Source organism: Musca autumnalis, unplaced genomic scaffold (assembly GCF_047663935.1).
Source record: "Musca autumnalis isolate F117 unplaced genomic scaffold, ASM4766393v1 scaffold_2, whole genome shotgun sequence".
NCBI lineage: Eukaryota > Metazoa > Arthropoda > Insecta > Diptera > Muscidae > Musca > Musca autumnalis.
The window spans coordinates 178,636,605-178,656,459 of NW_027411755.1; the positions used below are offsets into that span (position 1 = coordinate 178,636,605).

The following is a 19,855-nucleotide window of genomic DNA, read 5'->3' on the forward strand; positions in this document are numbered from 1 at the left end:
TGAATTTATTTGCATTTAAATTTGATTGTTGTCGTTGCTGTTGTTGTTTGTGGCCTTTCTGTTTCTGAAATTGGGTTGATTTGGTTTGTTTCACATTTCAATAATTTTTCATAATTTACCGTTCGTTGTTGTTACAGCTGGGGAATAAGTTGTTTTCGCTTGTTCCCGGGGAAATTGGGTTAAGATCATTCATTATATCCATCATAATCATCGATATGCTGCACAATTTTCCTATCCAAATTATGCCAACCCGCTGAACTGTTTTAATTGCACCCCCCTTTATCGGAAGTAGCTTAAGCCTCAAGCGACTTATTGCAAATTATACATCTCAATTTGCGGTCACTGAGCAACTTGAAGCGTTTTATTTCCCGGGTGCTGTCAATAACAAATTCAACGAGGGTGTTAAATCAAGTGGAAATTATACTAATGTAATGTATGAGCAATTACCGAAAGAATGTTCCGATTGAGAACATTTTTAATTGTGGAAAAATGTAAGAAGACATAGAGAGACTCACTGTCATATTTCTCAGGGCTGCAATCTGGCAAATTTGTAAGTTCGTCCTTCGTCTTTTGTAAATGGATAACAATGTATCTTTATCAGCTTCCAAGTGCTGCTGGCTAGGGTCTTGAGGATTTTCTTCTTATTTCTTATCTTATCGCAGATAGCTGTGGCATACGTGGACGATTTGTGTAAGCTATCGAATGGAATCCCCAGGACTTTAGTGCAGTTAGTAGTAGGAAATATTGATCCATTGGTCTGAACATTGAGTGGGAGCTTCATCTCCACTGCATATGCGATGAACAGTGTGGCTGTTAGTGGCGGAAGAACTCAACAAGATCAATCAGATAGGAATTTAGCCTGCCAGAAATGCTAGAATGGGGTAATTATTTTAATGTCCCAACAACAGGTATAGAGTTACCGAAAGGTAGAGGTAAACAGGTTCGGAGATACCACCTCTCCTTGGGGAACTTCCTGTTTCGATATACGGGATTTGGACATGTACGACTGGTGACCACACATATAGTTGGTGACAGAACGTTTCAAACAAGTTCGGAGGGTATTATAATATGACTGATCTTTTCAAATGCTTTAGTCAGGTCCAATGTTCAGTTCTGTTACCGACTTTTGTCTGTAACTACAGGTTAAGACCTGGGCTAATATGTGTGGAAATGACGTGCCGTGGTGTTTTGGTACTGCTCTGGAATCCGTGTTGATAATCCATAAGTGGATACACACACTGATGCTGGGGAGGAGTAACGCCTAAATTATATTTGCTTTTTCACCTTTACTGGCATCCAAGTCAGGCTTCTGTTCGGAAACTATTAAGGCCTCGGTACATAAGAAGCATGCTTAAGTGGTTTCTGAAGTTGGCTGGCCTTTATCTTTCATTCTTTTATCAGAAATGACTTAAGTAAGAAAGCTAGCCGCTCATAGCTAACGACCTGTATGTATGCAGCATCACCATCGAAATTCTGTAAGATCAAAGCGCTTTGGATAATTTTTCGTCTCGGATAGCATCCGCAACCTTATTCACAGCAAACTATCCTTTCCTCCTCGGCTGGAAAGGATATTGAATGAAGAAACACTTCTCTTCGCCCGGTCGCTATCGGGGTGCTCAATAAACTGTAGGCTCAATTAAGCAGCACACCTCTTCGTATCTCTCACAACCACGCCGTTAAACACGTTGTCCACAATTTACTTCTACTGGTTCCAATCCCGCCTACGCAGACCGGCTAATCTTTTGTCTTCTTATGTCAGATCTCTAACTCTGGGGTCGCCAGAGTTTGTACGGCAAAGCTCATCCATCACATCCATTCGCTAATTCCGTCCCCTTTGCTAGGAAATTAGGCCTTATTTCAGATATTCGCCCAGCAGAATTATAACTGCTCTGCTTCCTGTTAAGTGGAAATAAGTGACCCATAGAAGTACTTTAAGGATTTCGGCTGACCTGTAGAAAACTCTGAGGACTTCATAATTGCTATTAATCTGTATACGTCCTCGTAGGACTTAAACTGACACATATAAGTCCTCTGAGAACTATAGAAGTCTTCTGAGTATGCCAAGTTACCGATAGAGGAATTCGATTGACCTATAGAAGTCATCTGAAAACTTTAACTGAACTATAGAAGACTTCTGAGGATTTCAAGTGATCATTTGAGGCTTCAATGTAAGCCCTCTATGTAAGCCCTTTGATAACTTCAAGTGACAGTGAGGACTTCAAGTGAAATATAGAAATTCCCGGAAGGTTTTAATTGACGGGTAGATGTTATCTGATTACTTCTTCTGATCTGTATATTTCGTCGGAAAACTGAAACTAACTTATGGAGACTTCAAGTAACCTGTAGAAGTCCCTTAAGGACTTCATCTGACCTATAAGAGATCACCGAAGACTGGCATATAGAAATTTTATGAGGACTATAATTGTTGTATAGTAAGTAGTCTTCTCAGGATTTAAACTGGCCCATAAAAGTCCTCTGAGGGCTTCAAACGACCCATAAAAGTCCCCTTAGAAATTCAAATGACGAATAGAAGGCCTCTAAGGACTTCAAATGAACCATAGAAGATCTCTGAGAACTTCAACTGTCCTATAGTAGTACGGAGTACTTCTCCGCTATTGATTTCAGTACATTTGCTGACGTTCTCGGAGGAGTTGAACCTACTCATAGAAGTCCCCTGAGAACATGGCCTATAAAAGTTCTCTGATGACTTCAATTGACCTATAGAAGTCTTCAATTGAATCATTTGAGATCATTATCAAGTCCCCTGAAAACTTCAAGTGTCCTGAGGACTTCAAGTGTACTAAATGCCGAGATGGTACATTTTATGGGGGACCTACATCAAACCTGGTCCTGTACTTACAAATTTATACTTACAAATTTTACAAGTTTTTGGAACCCCAAAGAAGTCTAATCAAAAAATTTCAGCCTTTTCGGTGCGATAATGAGGCTAAAACCACGAAAATACCATGAAAACCAGAAAACAAGAAAAGAAATTGATCACGTTGTGATAGATGGAAGATATATATCGAGCGTGTTGGATGTACGTTCGTTCCGAGGGTAAACATAGACACGGACCACACACCACACGGAAGTTGAACATCGGTAAGCTGCAATCACAACAGATAGCTACATTATATTCCACTCCTTGTCACGATAACAAATCAGAACTGTGGCAAAGTATTGTCCATTCCATGCAAACAACCGAGAAATCCATACTTGGATACCAGAAACCTACACCAAGGAACCTATGGTATGACCAGGAGTGTCGTGCTGCTGCAGAAGAATAAATGCGGCATATAGGGCTACTCTACAAGCATTAGCAACTCGTAGGCGCACGGGAGAAGTATCGGGAAAAAGGGAGAGGTAAAACGTCTTTTCCGCAGAAATGGAAAAGCGGGAGTGTTAAAAAACCTAGATGTACAGGAACCAGTCCGAAGTTCTACCAAAGAGTGAAATATCAACAGATGACTTTGGTACAGGCACATCCTCATGTAGACACCAGCAAGGTAATTTTGTGACTGATGCAGATAGTGGAAGGAGCATTTTTCCAAACTTTTGGTATCCAATAGTAGCGAAGAGACGAAGATACCACAGATCCAATTCTAGAAAATGTTATTGAATCTATACCGTCCGGCCCAAGATGAGGTAAAGACAGTAATAACCCAGCTGAAGAATAATAAGGCAGCAGAATCCGATGGCTTACCAGCAAAGCTGTTCAGCACCGAAGGCGTCACGCTGATAAGTTGTATGCATCAGTTCCCGACGATTGGAACCTGAGCATCCTGTGCCCCATCCACAAGAATTTGGGTAAGAATGTATGATCTAACTATAGGGGCATAAGTCTTCTCCCTATTGCTACCTGCCTGGTCAAGGAAATAATTGGGCCACACCAATACGGCTTTAGAACTGGCAAATCAACCATTGCCAGATATTTACACTGCGGGAAATCCTGTAGAAGAACCAAGAGATGCAGATCGACATTTTTATACCCTCAGCCTTTAGGCTAAAGAGGATACGGCCGAAGTAATGGTTTTAGACCCCAAGTATGTTTGGACGAAACGTGCTCCAGACAGTTTGGAGTCGATTTAGAAATGTCCGTCCGTCATCTAGTCATGTGTCAGGTTGGAAAATTGACTAAATCGGTCCCGTTCTTCGGTTACCTTATCCACAAAATTTGGGAAAACTGCATTTTAACAGCTCGCCTCGGATAGTTTTGATTTTTTTTTCGAAAAGTTCTTCTTTTGGACCATTTTACGACGGCACAATTTTTTTTCTGGACAAGTCCATACTACCACAGATAATGGCCCAAAATTAAAAAAAATAAATAAAAAAACAAAACCTGCCGGCACCATCTAAACTGGGTAGTACGTAGGATATCTCTCAAAGAGAGATACCGATTTGGTCCCAGAATTTTGTTGGTACAGGTCCACGCCTTAATTTATCCCCCATAGAACGGTACCTCCCGATTTTCGGTATTTTGAAGGTTGTGGCCTCAATATGCCTCCGAAATGGCTAAAATTTGGTATTTAGTCTTCATTTGGAGTATAAAACTTCCCGCATGAAATTTGTGAGTATAGATCCACGCCTTCATTTAGCCCCTATAGAACGTTACCTGCCGATTTTCGGTATTTTAAAGGTTGTGGCCTCAACATTCTCCGAAATGACTAAAATGTGGTATTTAGGCTTCGCTGGGGGTATACAACTAACCCCCAGAATTTCGTCGGTATAGGTCCACGCCTTCATATAGCCCCCATAGAATGGTACCTCCTGATTTTCGGTAGTTTGAAGCACCGACGTAGCCAGGGGGGGGGGCCCGCGGGGCCCGGGCCCCCCCCGAAATTATTTTCGTTCCCATAGGATATTCGCTTATGTGTCACATTTTTTTCATTTTTGAGTAAAATTTTAAAATGTTTTAGATTTTTAAAGAAATATGTAAAGTATTTGGTTCAAGTACATTGGTTTACTTATTGAAAGTATGAAATAATGAAGAAGTTAGGTTTTTTGAGCAATTTTCTGCATAGTTGATGGTAAGTTTTAAGGTGTTGTTTAAGCGTTTAATAGTAATTTTATGCTGACTCTAAGTGTTGTTGGGTTCAGAACAAGATGTTTACTGGCTTGTAAACAATATCTAGAAAAAAATATTCTTGTGGTCCTTATTCTTTATTATGTTTCAAATTTGCAAAAAAAAGAACTATACCAACCATTTTTTATGATAAAACTTCTGTTCACCGCAGTCTCGTTCGTTGAGATTATTAGAAACTGGTCTCTTGTTACAAATTAGTAAATGTCTATTGTACAAAAAAGGATTTTTCTGTCGTACTTTTATGTTTTGTTCTACCTTCCAAATGTTAATAAAACCAAGATTAATAAGCTTGAGGTCAATATTTATATTTTATTTATTGCATATTATTTCCAATATTTCGAATTTACATTGAATTTCAACTTCAGGGATTTTTTTCTGTCGATTACACTGTGCAACATTTTGAATGTGATCTTGCGCAAACAATACGAACTGATGATTTTTTGAAAGTACAGACCCAAACGACAAGAAACCTTAGTTGGGTTTTGTTGTGCGAGATCCAGCTCGGATTTTATGGCCCCATCTAAACATGGTTAAATATTGAGTTTTTAAAGAAATTCGGCGCTATATCTCTGAAACCAATGCGAATCTTCTTCTGATCTTTGAAGCAAATTTGTAGATAAGGACAAGAATAAAATATTTGGAGAAATAATGAACTCGAAAATTTGCATTTATTGCCTCAAATTTCAAAATATATGCAAAAATTCAACAATTTTTATACATTTGCTCCGTATCTCCACAACCGTTAATTTTTCGGAATATTTTCTTTTGGAAAAATATTCCCTAGAATGTAATACACAACTCTTCAGAACATGCCATTGTTGTAAAATGCCTCTATGCTGTTGTTTTCAGTACATTTTTCAAACGACGATTTAATAAAAATATCAATAATATAGTGAAGTCCGAAATGCGAGAATAAACTGTTGGTGTGAATTGTGTTTAAAATACGTGTTGTAAAAGATATGATGCAAAATACCGCTGAAACAACATGAAGTAAGCATTTTAGAGTTTCAGAATGTTCAAAAGAGTTGTTGAGAACTTAACTTATTTGGAAGATTTTTGCAAAAGGTTACTTTGTTCAACTCCCAATAGTTATGTAAAATTTTCTATATTTTATAGATTTTGATGCCGTATATGGAGTTTTTCTTATGTGGGTTCTTCAGAAGATAAGTTATACTAGTACAGGGCTACAATATTGCTAAAGACAGGAAGGCCAAATTCCTATTCGTTTCTGAGATAAAGGCCTGATAAATGCAAAAACGTGTAGAAATAGCCCGGTTTAGATGAGGCCTTAAAATCCGAACTGGATCTGACAGGACAAAACCCTACTAGGGTTTTTGTAGTCTAAATATGTATTTTCAAAAAATTCGTACTAGAAGTTGTTTGCATTTTCAGTGTTGCATAGTGTTACTCTTTGAATTGTATTTTGGGAATTATGGATGCACATTTGTAGAAATGTTCCTTTTTCCTGCTTTGACAAAGGACTTTGTGACGACAAACGAATTAAAAAAAAAACTGACCGGAAACAGATTCTCTTCTTCGTCAAAATCTTAACAAGAATCAGTCGGCTTCGCGGACAGGAATATACCCTGAGTCTGTGTGAACTGAAATTTTCATCTATGGACAGATCGAATAGGGGCCACACAACCAAAATCCTTTAACCCAAAGCTATGTATTGGGAGATTTCAGAATTGTGTAGCCATTTTCGGACGTATGAACTTGGCGACAAAATGTGGATTATATCATTGATCACAATGAAGAAATGGACCGGACCGACATAGTTCATTTTGGAATTAGATTTTATTTTGGAAGTCATTCCTTTTAAAAATTTTGCTCCCACCAGACATTTCAGTTCGTCACAGAATATTTTTCAGTTTTTTTGTTAGGAAATATTGAATTGCCGACAAAAAACACAATACCGTTCTAAAAGCAAGGAATACCTTCAGTAAACATTTCTAAGGATCCTCGAACAGACCTTAAACTGCATTTAACAACTATTTTGATGGTTTTTGAAGGATGTACCGCAGTGTAAGGTTCGAAAGTTGTCGTGCGCACCAGTCATTACACATGACGGCCGTAGGTGTTCTTTACAGCTTTCGGTCCATTTTCTCTGAAAGTATGGACTTGCCCCTGAAAAACTTGTACTGTAGTAATAGTGGCCCCAAGAACACTTGTTGCAAAAAAGGAAAGCGTTTCCAGAGAGGTCTTTTTATTTATTAATTTATTTATATCATATTGTTACTTATAACTAAATTATTAGCAAAAAGGAAGTGAAGCCATGACTACTTAGGACTTCAGCTTAGACGTATCCACTTATTTATTGTCAAGAGAGGTCTTAAACTGCACATCTCTGAACATTTTTGAAATACTCTGTGGAAGGTTACCGAAAGAATGGATTGATATGGTCCATCTTCGAAGTTGATCAAAATTTGGATAAAATAAAACGAAGGCCAAATTTTGGACCGATCTGTTCGAGAATCATCGTGTCCTCCACCAAGACGGACGAACATAGCTAAGTCGACTTCAAGTTTTCTGAAACAGATTTCTTCCAAACATACTTTGGCCCTAAAACCATTTTTTCGATGAGGTTTATTTTGACTAAAGGCTGAGAGTATGAAAAATGTAGATTGTGAAACATTTTGTTCATGGATTTTTGCTAAAAGAATGTCAATACATGTGATCTTGGATTGGATGCCAGAATTTCATTTTAAAAGAATTCAAGACTGGTTGCCAGAGTTTTCCTAGTTTCTGGTCAATTTATAAGAAGATCCACGATCGGAAACCAGAATTTCCATAAGAGAAGTCCGACGATTGGACGCCAAAATAGTCTATTTACATGCACGATTTGGCAATAGAATTCGTCATTTACATACCCGCGATTAGGTGCTAGAATTTCATGACTGATAGACTCACTATTGCTCAGAATATTTTTTTTATCAAGAAAACCACTATCGGCCTTCAGAAATTCTTTGTGATAAGATCTACGATTGGACACCAAAATATCCTTAGAGAAATAACGATAGTTGGTTTCTTTATGACAATAAAAACGGTTGGACACCTGAACTTCCGACCATACCATGACCATACTCTGGAGTGGAAAATTGAAGCCTGAAACAAGGGGAAATTGACCAAGAAATCTTACGCCATTTTAATTAAAAAATAGTAATCAAAAATTTTTCATCAGTAAAATAAGCCTAAAATAAAGTTTAAATCATTGCTAAATAATAAATTTTCGCTAACATTTACTTTAAAAATTTTGGTCAGGTGGGCCCCCCCCGAAATGAAATCCTGGCTACGTCCCTGGTTTGAAGGTTGTGGCCTCATGGCTCGAAATGGCTAAAGTTTGGTATTTAGTTTTCGCTGGGGGTATAAAACTTTCCCCCAGAATTTTGTCGGTATAGGTCCACGCCTTCATATAGCCCCCATAGAACGGTACCTCCCGATTTTCGGAATTTTAAAGGTTGTGGCCTCAATATTCCACCGAAATGGCTGAAATTTGAATTTAGTCTTCATTTGGAGTATGAAAAGTTACCCCAGACTTTTGTTGGTATAGGTCCACGCCTTCGTATAACCCCCACAGAATGGTACCCCCAATTTTCGGTATTTTGAAGGCGGAGGCCTCAATATTCCACCGAAATGGCTGAAATTTGAATTTAGTCTTCATTTGGAGTATAAAACTTTCGCCCAGAATTTTGTAGGTATAGGTCCACGCCTTCATTTAGCCCCCATAGGACGGTACCTCGATTTTCGGTATTTTAAAGGTTGTGGTCCCAACATTCCTCCGAAATGACTAAAATTTGGTATTTAGTTTTCGTTGGTGGTATTCAACTTTCCCCACTAATTTTGTCGGTATAGGTCCACGCATTCATATAGCCCCCATAGAACGGTACTTTCCGAATTTCGGTATTTTGAAGGTTGTTGCATCAAAATTCCTCCGAATTGGCTGAAATTTGGTGTTTAGTCTTCATTTGGGGTATAAAACTTTCCATATGAAATTTGTCGGTATAGGTCCTTGCCTTTATATAGAACGGTACCTGTAGATTTTCGAAATTCTAAAGGTTGTGACGTCAATATCTCACCGAAATGACTGATTTTTGTTTTTGTTCCTGAAAACAATAATTAGTATATGTCCACGTCTTCCTTTATCGCCCACAGAAGCATATCTCTTAATTTTTGGTTTTTTATACCCTCAGCCCCTCAGCCTTTAGGCTAAGGAGGGTATATACACTTTGATACGATGAAAATGTGCCTCATCGGAATAATGGTTTTAGACCCCAAGTATGTTTGGACGAAATGTGTTTCAGACAATTTGGAGTCGATCTAGCCATGTCCGTCCGTCTGTCTGTCCTGCTTGCTGGAGCGCACGATAATTCTCAAATGGATAAACCGATTCGGTTCAAATTTTGGCTTTCGTAATATTTTGGCCAAACGTAGTTTAAGTTCGAAGATGGGATATATCGGTCCACTCCTTCCGGTACCTCCCCCACAAAAGTTCGAAAATGTTCGGAAAATTTGTGCGCACGATAACTCTTGCAGGGAATAACCGATTTGGTCCATACTTTGTCCATCGTAAAATGTGTACGAAACTTAGATAATGTTTCAATATAGACTTAATCGGCCCACTCCTTCGGGTACCTCCCACACAAAATTTCGGAAAAGTTCAGTTTAGGGCCATATCTCGAATCGCTCTGATTTTGGTTTTAGCAACTTGTATTCACTGCCCTCCATACGACGGTACAAATTTCATTAGGGACAAGTCCATGCTTCCTGAGAAAATAGCCTGAAAGTTGCAAAAAAGCCCTATGACACCGTGTGAGGTGGTTGGAGCGGAAGATAACTCTAGAACGGATCTGCCGATTCGGTCCAAATTTTGGCCTTAGTAATATTTTGTCCAAACATAGTTTAAGTTTGAAGGTAAGCCATATCGGCCCACTCCTTCAGGTACCTCCCCCACAAAAGTTCAAAAATGTTCGGAAATTTTTTTCATACGGTAACTCTTGAAGGGAGTGACCGAATTGGTCCATGCTTTACAGATCCTAATATATCTACTAGATATGGATCAGGTTCAAATATGGACTATATTTGTCCACTCCATCCGGTACCTCCCACACAAAATTTCGGATAAGTTCACTTTAAGACCTGCTATCGAATCACTTTGATTTTTGTTGAAGCAACTTGCATTCGGTGCCTCAATTACGATGGTAAACGTTTTTTCAGGGGTAAGTCCATACTTCTTGTGCAAACATCCCGAAGGGTGTAAAAACCCCCTATGGCACTATACGTAGTGGCTGGAGATCCACTTTCATAATGGTCAATGTAGATCCATTCCTTTTATTATCTCCTCCGCAAAACTTTTGATCTCTAATCCTAATGAACATTTTTGTCGGTTCAAATTCTCAAAATCTGTAAAAACTCCTAAATACATACGTTTTTTGGGAAAAATTGTTTCAATATATACAGGCTGAGGGTATATCTCTGTCGGCAAAGCCGACGGATACTTTTGTACTTGTTGTAATTGTTTTAAGTCCACTCAGCTGTTTAGAATAACACGACTGCGTATGGAATAGAAGTTTTACTTGAAACATAATGAAGAAATGTGCGCTAATGCTACGCAGAAGTGTTCAACCACCTTTGAACATGTGATGTTTTTTCTGAGTCTCGAATTCAGAATTACAATTTTCCACGTAGCACGGATGCATCCCAATATATTAAAGATTTTAGCCACATATTCATACTTTGACTTCTAAGTCGATAGTTTTGCTACCACGCTATATTGACTGATGATTGGCTTTTATTTTGTATCGCAGGCTCTCACTTAGTTACTTAGTTATTCTTACAGAATTGATGTCAATATGGGTCAACATCTTTCTATAGCCATCAAATAACAGTTACGCCACAAATTTCTCTCAGAAAACTAATATCCACTGCAAGTTTTTCTCAGCCCAAGATCCCGGTGCAATATAAATACCAATCTATTATAATAAAATGGTTGATTGTTACAATTGTCCATAATAAAAGTGACAATCAATAAAAAGACGCTGCGCCACAACTGAAGGGTAATTTAATTGAATTCTTTACTTTTAGCAAACAGCCACGAATGTTGATTTGTGCTTTATGTGGAACAGGAAAACAAAATATTCCAATAAAGATCCATCACAAAGACGTGGTGGACAAAAGGCAACGTCAGTGTAATATGAGTGAATGCATGGCCGAATGAATGAAAAAAGAAAATATTTTTTATTATTGAAGGGAATTGTAAATAAAATGAGAATGAACGGATATTTGTAACCCAAAAATGTTTTCATGTCGTTTTTTTTTACAGTTGCAACATGGGAACAAATGACAAACGATCTCACAACTACCACATACCGAAGCACAAGTACCAGTAGCCACAGTAGCAACACCCGCAACAGTAACATTATCATCAATACCAACACCACCACCAGCAGCCATAGCAGCAGCGGCAGCAACACATCCAGCAAAAGTAAAAGTAGTTCCAGCTATAGTTCAACACCAACATCAGCATCATCATTAACCAGAAATGGTCGTAGCATAGATACAAATATATATAGTTCGGCGACAGAAGCGGATAGTCGTCTCATAAGACTCACGCCTTCGGTACCACCCACATCACACTTTGTCAATGATTCTTTTATAGTTTTTTGTAAAATCCTGCCGCCCCCACCACCGCCCACAACGACAACAGCGCCTACAGTTATATCAGCTGAAGTCAACACAACAGCATTGTCGGGAGTAGTGACGACGACGACTACAACAACTGTAGCACCGGCGCCTGCAAACAAAGTACAAAGAGAAATCGAGATTAAATGGATTGATCCCAAAGGCAAAGTACGAAAGAATACAAAAGGACGTGTCCACATTGAGAAACGTGGAGGTAAGTTGTTTGATGCTGTTGCTGGTTGTCTCATAACCGACCAGCCAACCAACAGAGAAGCTTCCGCTTAAATCTATAAATTCTTAATATGCGAAGAAAATAGGGTTTAAGGCAACGAAGCATTTTTTATGGAAATATTTATGAAATGAATTTATATAGGATTTATAGTATTATTGTTATTGCTGTGGTGAGGAGGGGGAAACCGAATTTTTTGGTAGTGTTGTAAATTATGTTGTATATCCAATTATATAAGAACATGTGATAGTTCAAAGCAGCATGACAACGTAATAGCTCGTAAAATGTGAATAAGTGCAGGTAGAGAGTTATTTCGATATGAGTAAGGGAAGATTAAAAAGTTTTAATCTTTAGGCTAAGGACGGTATATACTAGAACCTCGTATCCCTGGTAATATATTTTGATAAGGTTTTATTTAAGCTCAGATAAAAATCTTACATACATATAAGGTGATTAGGTAAAAAAGTGAAGCGCAAAAAAATTAAAAAATATTTTTCAAAGTTGTTTGTGCGTAATATTTTTCAATATTTATATGGAATAAACTTTATTTTAGTAATTTTATAGGCAAAGGGGTATTCGTTCCTGCAACTGGAAATAATTTTTGAGAAAAAGGGTCAGAAAGTCATTACCCTAATGTTATATCTAAGATTTTATTTTATGACTTCAAACAAATGAGCAATGTGCTGATAAAATAATTTTGTACAAGAGGTTTTTTTTCGAATCACCTTGTATCTAAGATTTTATCTAATCTTGTCTTTAAAAATAACAAGTAAAAAAGTATCAGTCGGCTTTGCCGACAGAGATATACCCTCAACCTCTGTGAATTGAAAATTTCATCTTTCGGCAAAATCAAATTGAATACCGGCTACGCAACGATAATTACATATGTATTAAGGGTTTTCAGATTTTGTGGTCCTTTTTGGACGTCTAACTTGTCGACAAAATATATATTGATTAAAGCACAATAGTGATGCGGAGCAGTTACCTATAGGAATGCTGGCATAGTCCAATTTGGAAGTGGATCTTATTTTGAGGATCATTTATTTTCGATAGATAGCGCTCCTTCCAGTCATTTCTGTTGGTCATCGTATAACTTAGAGGTTTTGTTCACTACGTCAAGAATCATGGAATTGCCTATGAAAAACATAATATCGCTATAAAGAGGACCTCAAGGAGCTGCATTGGAATAAACTGCCAAAGGATAGTCTAACAGATCGTAAACAGCACTTAAACATAAATGTTGATCCGTTCGAGAATTATCGTGCGCTCCAGCCACTACATGGAGGAAAAAGACCTCTCTAGCATATGTCCCAAACATATTTTGCAGCAAAACATATATTTGTTTGCATCCACTCCCAAACATAACATATGCTTGGGTCCTGCCAACAAATATATGTTTGGGTGCAAACAAAAAATTTTTTTGGATGCAAACAAATATTTTTTTGGGTGTAATATAAATACAAATCCAAAAGTCACAAAAAAACAGACACATCCATACACATTTATAAATGGTGGTGTTTTTTCTTTTATTGTAAGGCATAGAAATACAGAACACAAAAGCAACATTAGACGCGTATATACATACATACACAAAATTCCACATCGGACAAGAAATACTTTAATGAAAGAAAAACGGAATAGAATAATTAATAAGCAAGTAAAAAATATCAGTCAAAAATATCTCGACAGAGATATAATACTCACGGTGCTCTTGAAGCAACTTTAAATGGAAGGTGCTTACACCTGTGAAGTTTTTGCGGATTATGAAACTACAATGTTCATAGAAGAGAAAAATCAAAAAGCAAAAGAAAAAATCGCGGGAGCGCTTTTTAGGGGTTTTTAGGTTTTCGCGATTTTGCAAGTCCGCAAGTCCTTTTGGAATAAGTCTAAAGAAAATGTTGTAGCTATGAAAATTCTCTACAAGGATGGCCTGAATGGTATTTTCTTAGGGTTTACCGTTTTTGATGAATAGAAGTTCAAATTGGGACAATGCACTGACTCTATCGTCTGCATATAAAACAGTGTGATGACTACAATTTTTCCAACTTAAACTTATATATCTCAAAAATGGTACAACCTAGGAAAAAGACGCCAAAGCCAATCATATATAATTTTGACAGCTACAACATTTTCTTTAGTCACATTCCGATAGAACTGTAGGTTTCCAAGCAAAATCGGGAAAACCTTAAAAACCCCAAAAAATGTCAACTTTTTGGATTCAATTATAAAATGTATTGGATTTTAATTTACTAAAACGCACTATTACTTTAAGGAAACACAAAACTCTGGTTTGGTTTACCGAATAGAGCGACCCACACTGAAAGATAGTCCAGAAGAAACTGCCAAAATAAATCAAACTGCTTTTCTCGCAATAACGACCAAACCGAACAACAAATAATAATCCATTACATATTTCCGTTTTCTCTTCGCTTTGGCTGTGAGTTACAAAAAAACTCTTAAGAATAAATCGGAACAACAACACAGAACGAAACACTAGCGTTCGGCCACATACACACCGCCAAAGCAAAAACAGGTTTTTCTCCCTCTCGTCGTCGCTTATGCGCCTTTTATTGCACCATGCAAACAGCTCTTTATTATAATACGACTGAGAGCCCTGTTGTTACGCTCGTTGACAAAAATCCTCTCTCTATCCATAAGAAAAATATGTTGGTACCCAAACAAGTAGAATTGATTTATGTTACAATATGTTGCAAACATATATTGGATATATATATTGGACCTAAACATAATTTGTTTGGGTCCAATCTCAGTCCCAAACACATATTTGTTTGGATCCAAATTTCTAACATCTATTTTTCTGCGTGTACATATGGTGGTATAGAGGGTTTTTACACCTTTCGGACCATTTTAATCAAAATCAAATTTATTAGCAAAACTTAAGTATTTATGCGGAACGTCTATAAAAGTGTAGATATTTTTGAGGCCCAAAAAGAGCCACAAAATTCTGAGAACACCCTAAATACATAAGTTTTGCGGAAAGCGATTTCGTTTGTGTAGCCGGTATTCGATCTGTTCATAGATTAAATTTTCAATTCACATAGGCTGAGGATATATCTCTGTAGTCAAACCTTTTTAAATGTTTTTGTTTTGTTTTTTTATTTATTCTAACACTTGGTTTAACAAGAGGCTCAACAACGACTTAGAATCCTACAACTATCCACATGCGTAAAGGAACCTTGATTTTGTATCGGAAATTATTAGTCCGAATCAAACTAACGAACAATCGATGCTATGGTACAATAATGAGTATTGACAGGTTCCTGTCTCGATACTTACATACATATATTGATCCTGTACAGAACATTTTTCTATAAGCCCAACTAAGACTACATTTCCACTTCTCTCAATTTGTTGCTTTTCTTTCACAATTTTTTTTACTCCAACGGAGTCTTGACTTGTACCACCACACGGTCCGTGTTTATACAAATTTTCAAAACATGGTCTAGATAAAGCAACCCTTGTAACTCGATACGTTTAACAGCATATGTCGATGACGTTGTATAAAGCGGTACAGCTTGACCTCGGCTTTCACCTTTAAACACAACAAGTACTATAAGTTCGAAGAGTTTCTTTCCTATTTTAACTGAAGACCGGGTAGCAGTTAGTGTTAACTTACATTTCGTGTTATAGACATTTCTCTTGATTGTAGAGAAGTCCTACATGCAGCATTCTTCCCTTCGGTAGCAGCACGACAGTGATAACATGGGCTCCCTGGTGCACCTTTCTGGTATTCAAGCATGGATTTTGCGGATGTGTGCATTGAGTGGGCAATACTATGATCCTGTGTTGTTTTATTGTCGGAACGAGGAGTGCTTTCATTAATCAATTGAACCACTTGAGTGGAATATGCTATGGTTATTTCTTTCTTGCAGGTAGCGATGTCCAACTTTCTTGTTATGTCTGCTCGTTCTTTATTTGCTATGTTTAATCGTACACTTACCTTTGCTGCGACAAGGGAGTGACCCAAGTCGATGTTTGCTCCCTGGATCGAGCATACATCCTGTTTTCTGAATGTCTTCTCTACAACATAATCTACAATTTTGTTTTCAGATCTGGCGATGTCCAATTGCCGTTATAAATGTCGAGATACTTAAATGCAATGCTAACTAAATTTGTTTTTGTCGCTGCGAAAATCCTGTTATGGTCTTCTGTCTATAGAATACTTTCAATAGGTTTTTCGTCCATAGAAGACCTTCTAAAGGTCTTCTGTCTATTGAAGTCTTTCATAGGCTCTTATTTCTATAGATGCACTTCAAAGGGCCTTCTATTTATAAAAGACCTTGAAAAGGACTTCTGTCTATAGAAAATCTTCTTCCGTCAATAGAAGACCTTCAAAAGTCGTTCTGTCCATAGAAGACCTTCAAATGATCTTCTATCTATTGAAGACCTTCAAAAGGGTCTTACCTCTACAGAAAACCGTCAAAAGGTTTTCTGTCCATAGAAGACTTCCAAAAAGCTTTTTTCTAGAAAGGCTTGCCGCTACCTTTAACGGCTGTTAAAGGCAGTTCTTTAAAAAATCTACGCTTATTGATCTAATATTCAAAAAAAAAATCCACTGATCTTCAAAAAATAATCCTAAAAAATCCACGCTTCTTGATCTGACATTCCTTCAAACAATATTCCTAAAAATTTCACGCTTTTTGATCTGACATTTCTTCAAAAAATATTCCTAAGAAATTCACGCTTCTTGATCTGATATTCCTTCAAAAAATCTTCCTAAAAAAATCCACGCTTCTTAATCTGATATTCCTTTTAAAAAATATTCCTAAAAAATCCACGCTTCTTAATCTGATATTCCTTCATAAAATATTCCTAAAAAACCACGCTTCTTGATTTGATATTCCTTCAAAAAATATTCCTAAAAAATCCACACTTCTTGATCTGATATTCCGTCCGTTAATTTAAAACTCAATCCGTGTAAAAATCTAGTTCCAACATGTACTATGTCGGCCTAATCAGTAGCACTTAAATCCAGTGTTAGGACACCTCTTATATCGTGTTAAATTTTAATAGCAGGTAGTTCATGTGATTATGACTTTATTTATAGGGGAAGGCAATAACGTTGGAGATATGAGCCCCAATGTTTAGGGCCACTATGTCATAAGTCAAAGTTTTCATAAGAGGTAGTCTTTGTGATATTTATCACAGCGCTATTATTATATTCTCCGTACTTCCCCGAATGTTCCAAAACCATCCTCCAAGTTGTGTTCTTGTCATATATGATGGCATATTGATTCTATTCGTGTGGGCTGTGTTGATTGGATTTGTCTGTGGAATAATTTGGACCTCTGTTTGTGTATCGCACTATAGTGCCTAAAAATGTACGTTGCGAGATAGGCCCATAGTTTATTTTAGGAATATACATTGGTAGAATCACTTTATGAGTCGATTTTTTGCATGTCCTCCCGTCCATGCATGTTAGTATTTTATCCAATCCGGGTGAGAATTGAGGATGGTAATTTATTTGTCCAAAGGATGAACTCTATTTCTTTTGGTTAAAAATGCTTCAGGTTTTGATATAGCTACTTACTATATACATATTTTCGCCCGATTTCATATATTTGATGCACCAAATACGCTCCGTAAGTCCGATTTTAATCGTGGTGGTTAGTGTATCATATGGTCGTATCCGCCCGATCTTGATCCTTTCCTTGCGCCTTTTTTTTGTTTTGTACAATCATATATTAAGGGTATTTAGCTGTAAACTTAGTCGAAGAATTTTTTTTAATTGTTTTTCTAAAAGATGGAATTCAACGCTTCAGTGCATATATTTATCGTCCTTATGGAGTGAACGTGACACGAATATTGGATATTTTAGAGACGCTATAGACTTATTCAGCGGTCGATGGTTCCCTAACATCCGAATTGTTGCTCTGAAACTCTCACAGCTGACCCTCAAATGCTTATTCAATTCCCAGCTACCCAATACATCTATTGGGCATTTCAATGTCCTCAACATAAGGAAGTGTACTGTACGGTTCATATTTCTAGAATTTGAGGTCCAAAGCTAAGTATAGATGATAGTTTTAATAAATAAAGATTCAGAAAATAGTGTCTGAGAACTTTTTTTCTATTGCCCCCTAAGCCATTTAGGCACTGTATTATATTTTTCAGATGCATTATTGATCATAAAGCTCGATTTCCAACGAGAAATTAATTAAAAATAAATAATACTAAAAAAATTATCTTCGCCTTAAATGGCAAAATTTTCAAATAAATAAAATCAGCTGAGTGAACCGAGTGAACCTGAGTGAATAACACAAGGAAAAAGTGTTTTCACGGCGTGTTAGTGTTCAGAGCCAAACTCATAACTTTCAAAGACTACGCTAAGCGTTTGTTATGAAAGCCATACAATTACTGAACAAAAAATTCAGAATTGTAAAAAACAAATTGCATTTGAAAGAGTAAAAGTTAAATGATAGCGCACATCCGATATGTCTGAGGAGCCTTCTTTACCAAAAGGCGAAACATGTCATGTCACATAGTGGTGGGTGTGTGGGTTCGAGTCGTCGTCTTTCCTCTTTCAGATGCATTATTGATCATAAAACTCGATTTCCAACGAGAAATTAATTTAAAAATAAATCAATATTTTTAGGCAGAACGACTTATAATTTATTATTCTTCCTATTTTTTTTATTCTTCCGACTATTCCATTTTGACCACATATGAATGTAAGAACATCTAACATTTATTACAGAATCTACGGCCTTAGTGTTCGAACATATGGCACTGGAAGATTCTGGTAACTGGACATGTGAAGGCAGTACCAAGGAAAAGAAGGAAAGAAAAACATTTGAGTTATCTGTGTTTGGTATGTATTGCTGCAATTGGACAAATAAATGTTTCGTTCAACTTTTTGGTTTACTTGAATGTTCCTTATTGTCGTTGTTGTTTTGTTTTCTTTTGTTATGGTTTTTTGTTCGACTTTTTGATGACACAATGAAGGGCATTCATTTTCCGGATACAAAAGCTCCCTGACCATCCATCTGTTGCAAATTTGTTGTTATCATTTCTGTTTTTGTTTTGAGTTTAATTTCTGTCTTTTTTCTATTGTTTTTCCAATTTTCATTTCAACTGGAATGTTCAATTGTTGGCTTTTTTGTGTTGGCATTGTTGGTTTTATTGTCGTTAGGTTCATCCATTATTTTTCCTTTGTTTGTTATTTATTTCGTTGTTCTCTTTATTCTGTTCGGAAGGTATTCAACAGATATCTTAAATACCAATAGGTTAACACCAAGAAGCTTAAGATTATACTAATGGCTTACGTAATTCATACGTTTTATTTTTTTTTTTTTGTTCCGCATTCATTTTGTTCTTTGTTTACCTTGTCATTGTGTTTTGTTTTTTTTTTTCTTCATATGTTTTTTTTTCACTTAACAGAAAGAATCACCTTTGACAAAGTGGAAATGGTCCAATCTGCACGAGATGGTCGTGATGCCACGGTATATTGTAAAGTGAGAGCAGAACCAGCGCCAACAATAACATGGCAGTTTAATGGAGACCTTATACCAAGTAAGTATTGGATTTAACTATAGATTTTAGGATACTATACCTGGGGCTCAATTCTGTTTTTATGAAAATGTGAAATGAAAACTTTTATAAAGGAGAAAACTGTCAAATGAAAAAAATTATAAAGGAAATATTTTTCATTTAAATTTTTCATAGAACAAGAATCCAGGGGCTGCTCTTCTTGCTAGAACACGCTTACAAGATCAATCTCTTAAAACAACATTCATTGAAATTTGGAATTTTGTTTTGATTTAGAAAACATTCGAAAGCCTCGATTTAATCTGCAAATATATAATCTGTTTCGAACAGCTTTCTTCTCAACGATTTCTAATAAA

The 19,855-nt window shown here is 36.8% G+C and overlaps 1 protein-coding gene across 1 annotated transcript in view; it reads left to right on the top strand.

The window, feature by feature from the left end:
* Nucleotides 1-19,855, top strand: part of LOC141393216 (neural cell adhesion molecule 1-like) — a 280,193-nt gene that overhangs the window by 217,907 nt on the left and 42,431 nt on the right. Inside the window, exons 2-4 of the mRNA XM_073966178.1 lie at nt 11,403-11,975; nt 18,709-18,822; nt 19,392-19,523. Of these exons, the coding sequence (XP_073822279.1) occupies nt 11,403-11,975; nt 18,709-18,822; nt 19,392-19,523 (819 nt within the window). The remainder of the gene's footprint in view (nt 1-11,402; nt 11,976-18,708; nt 18,823-19,391; nt 19,524-19,855) is intronic.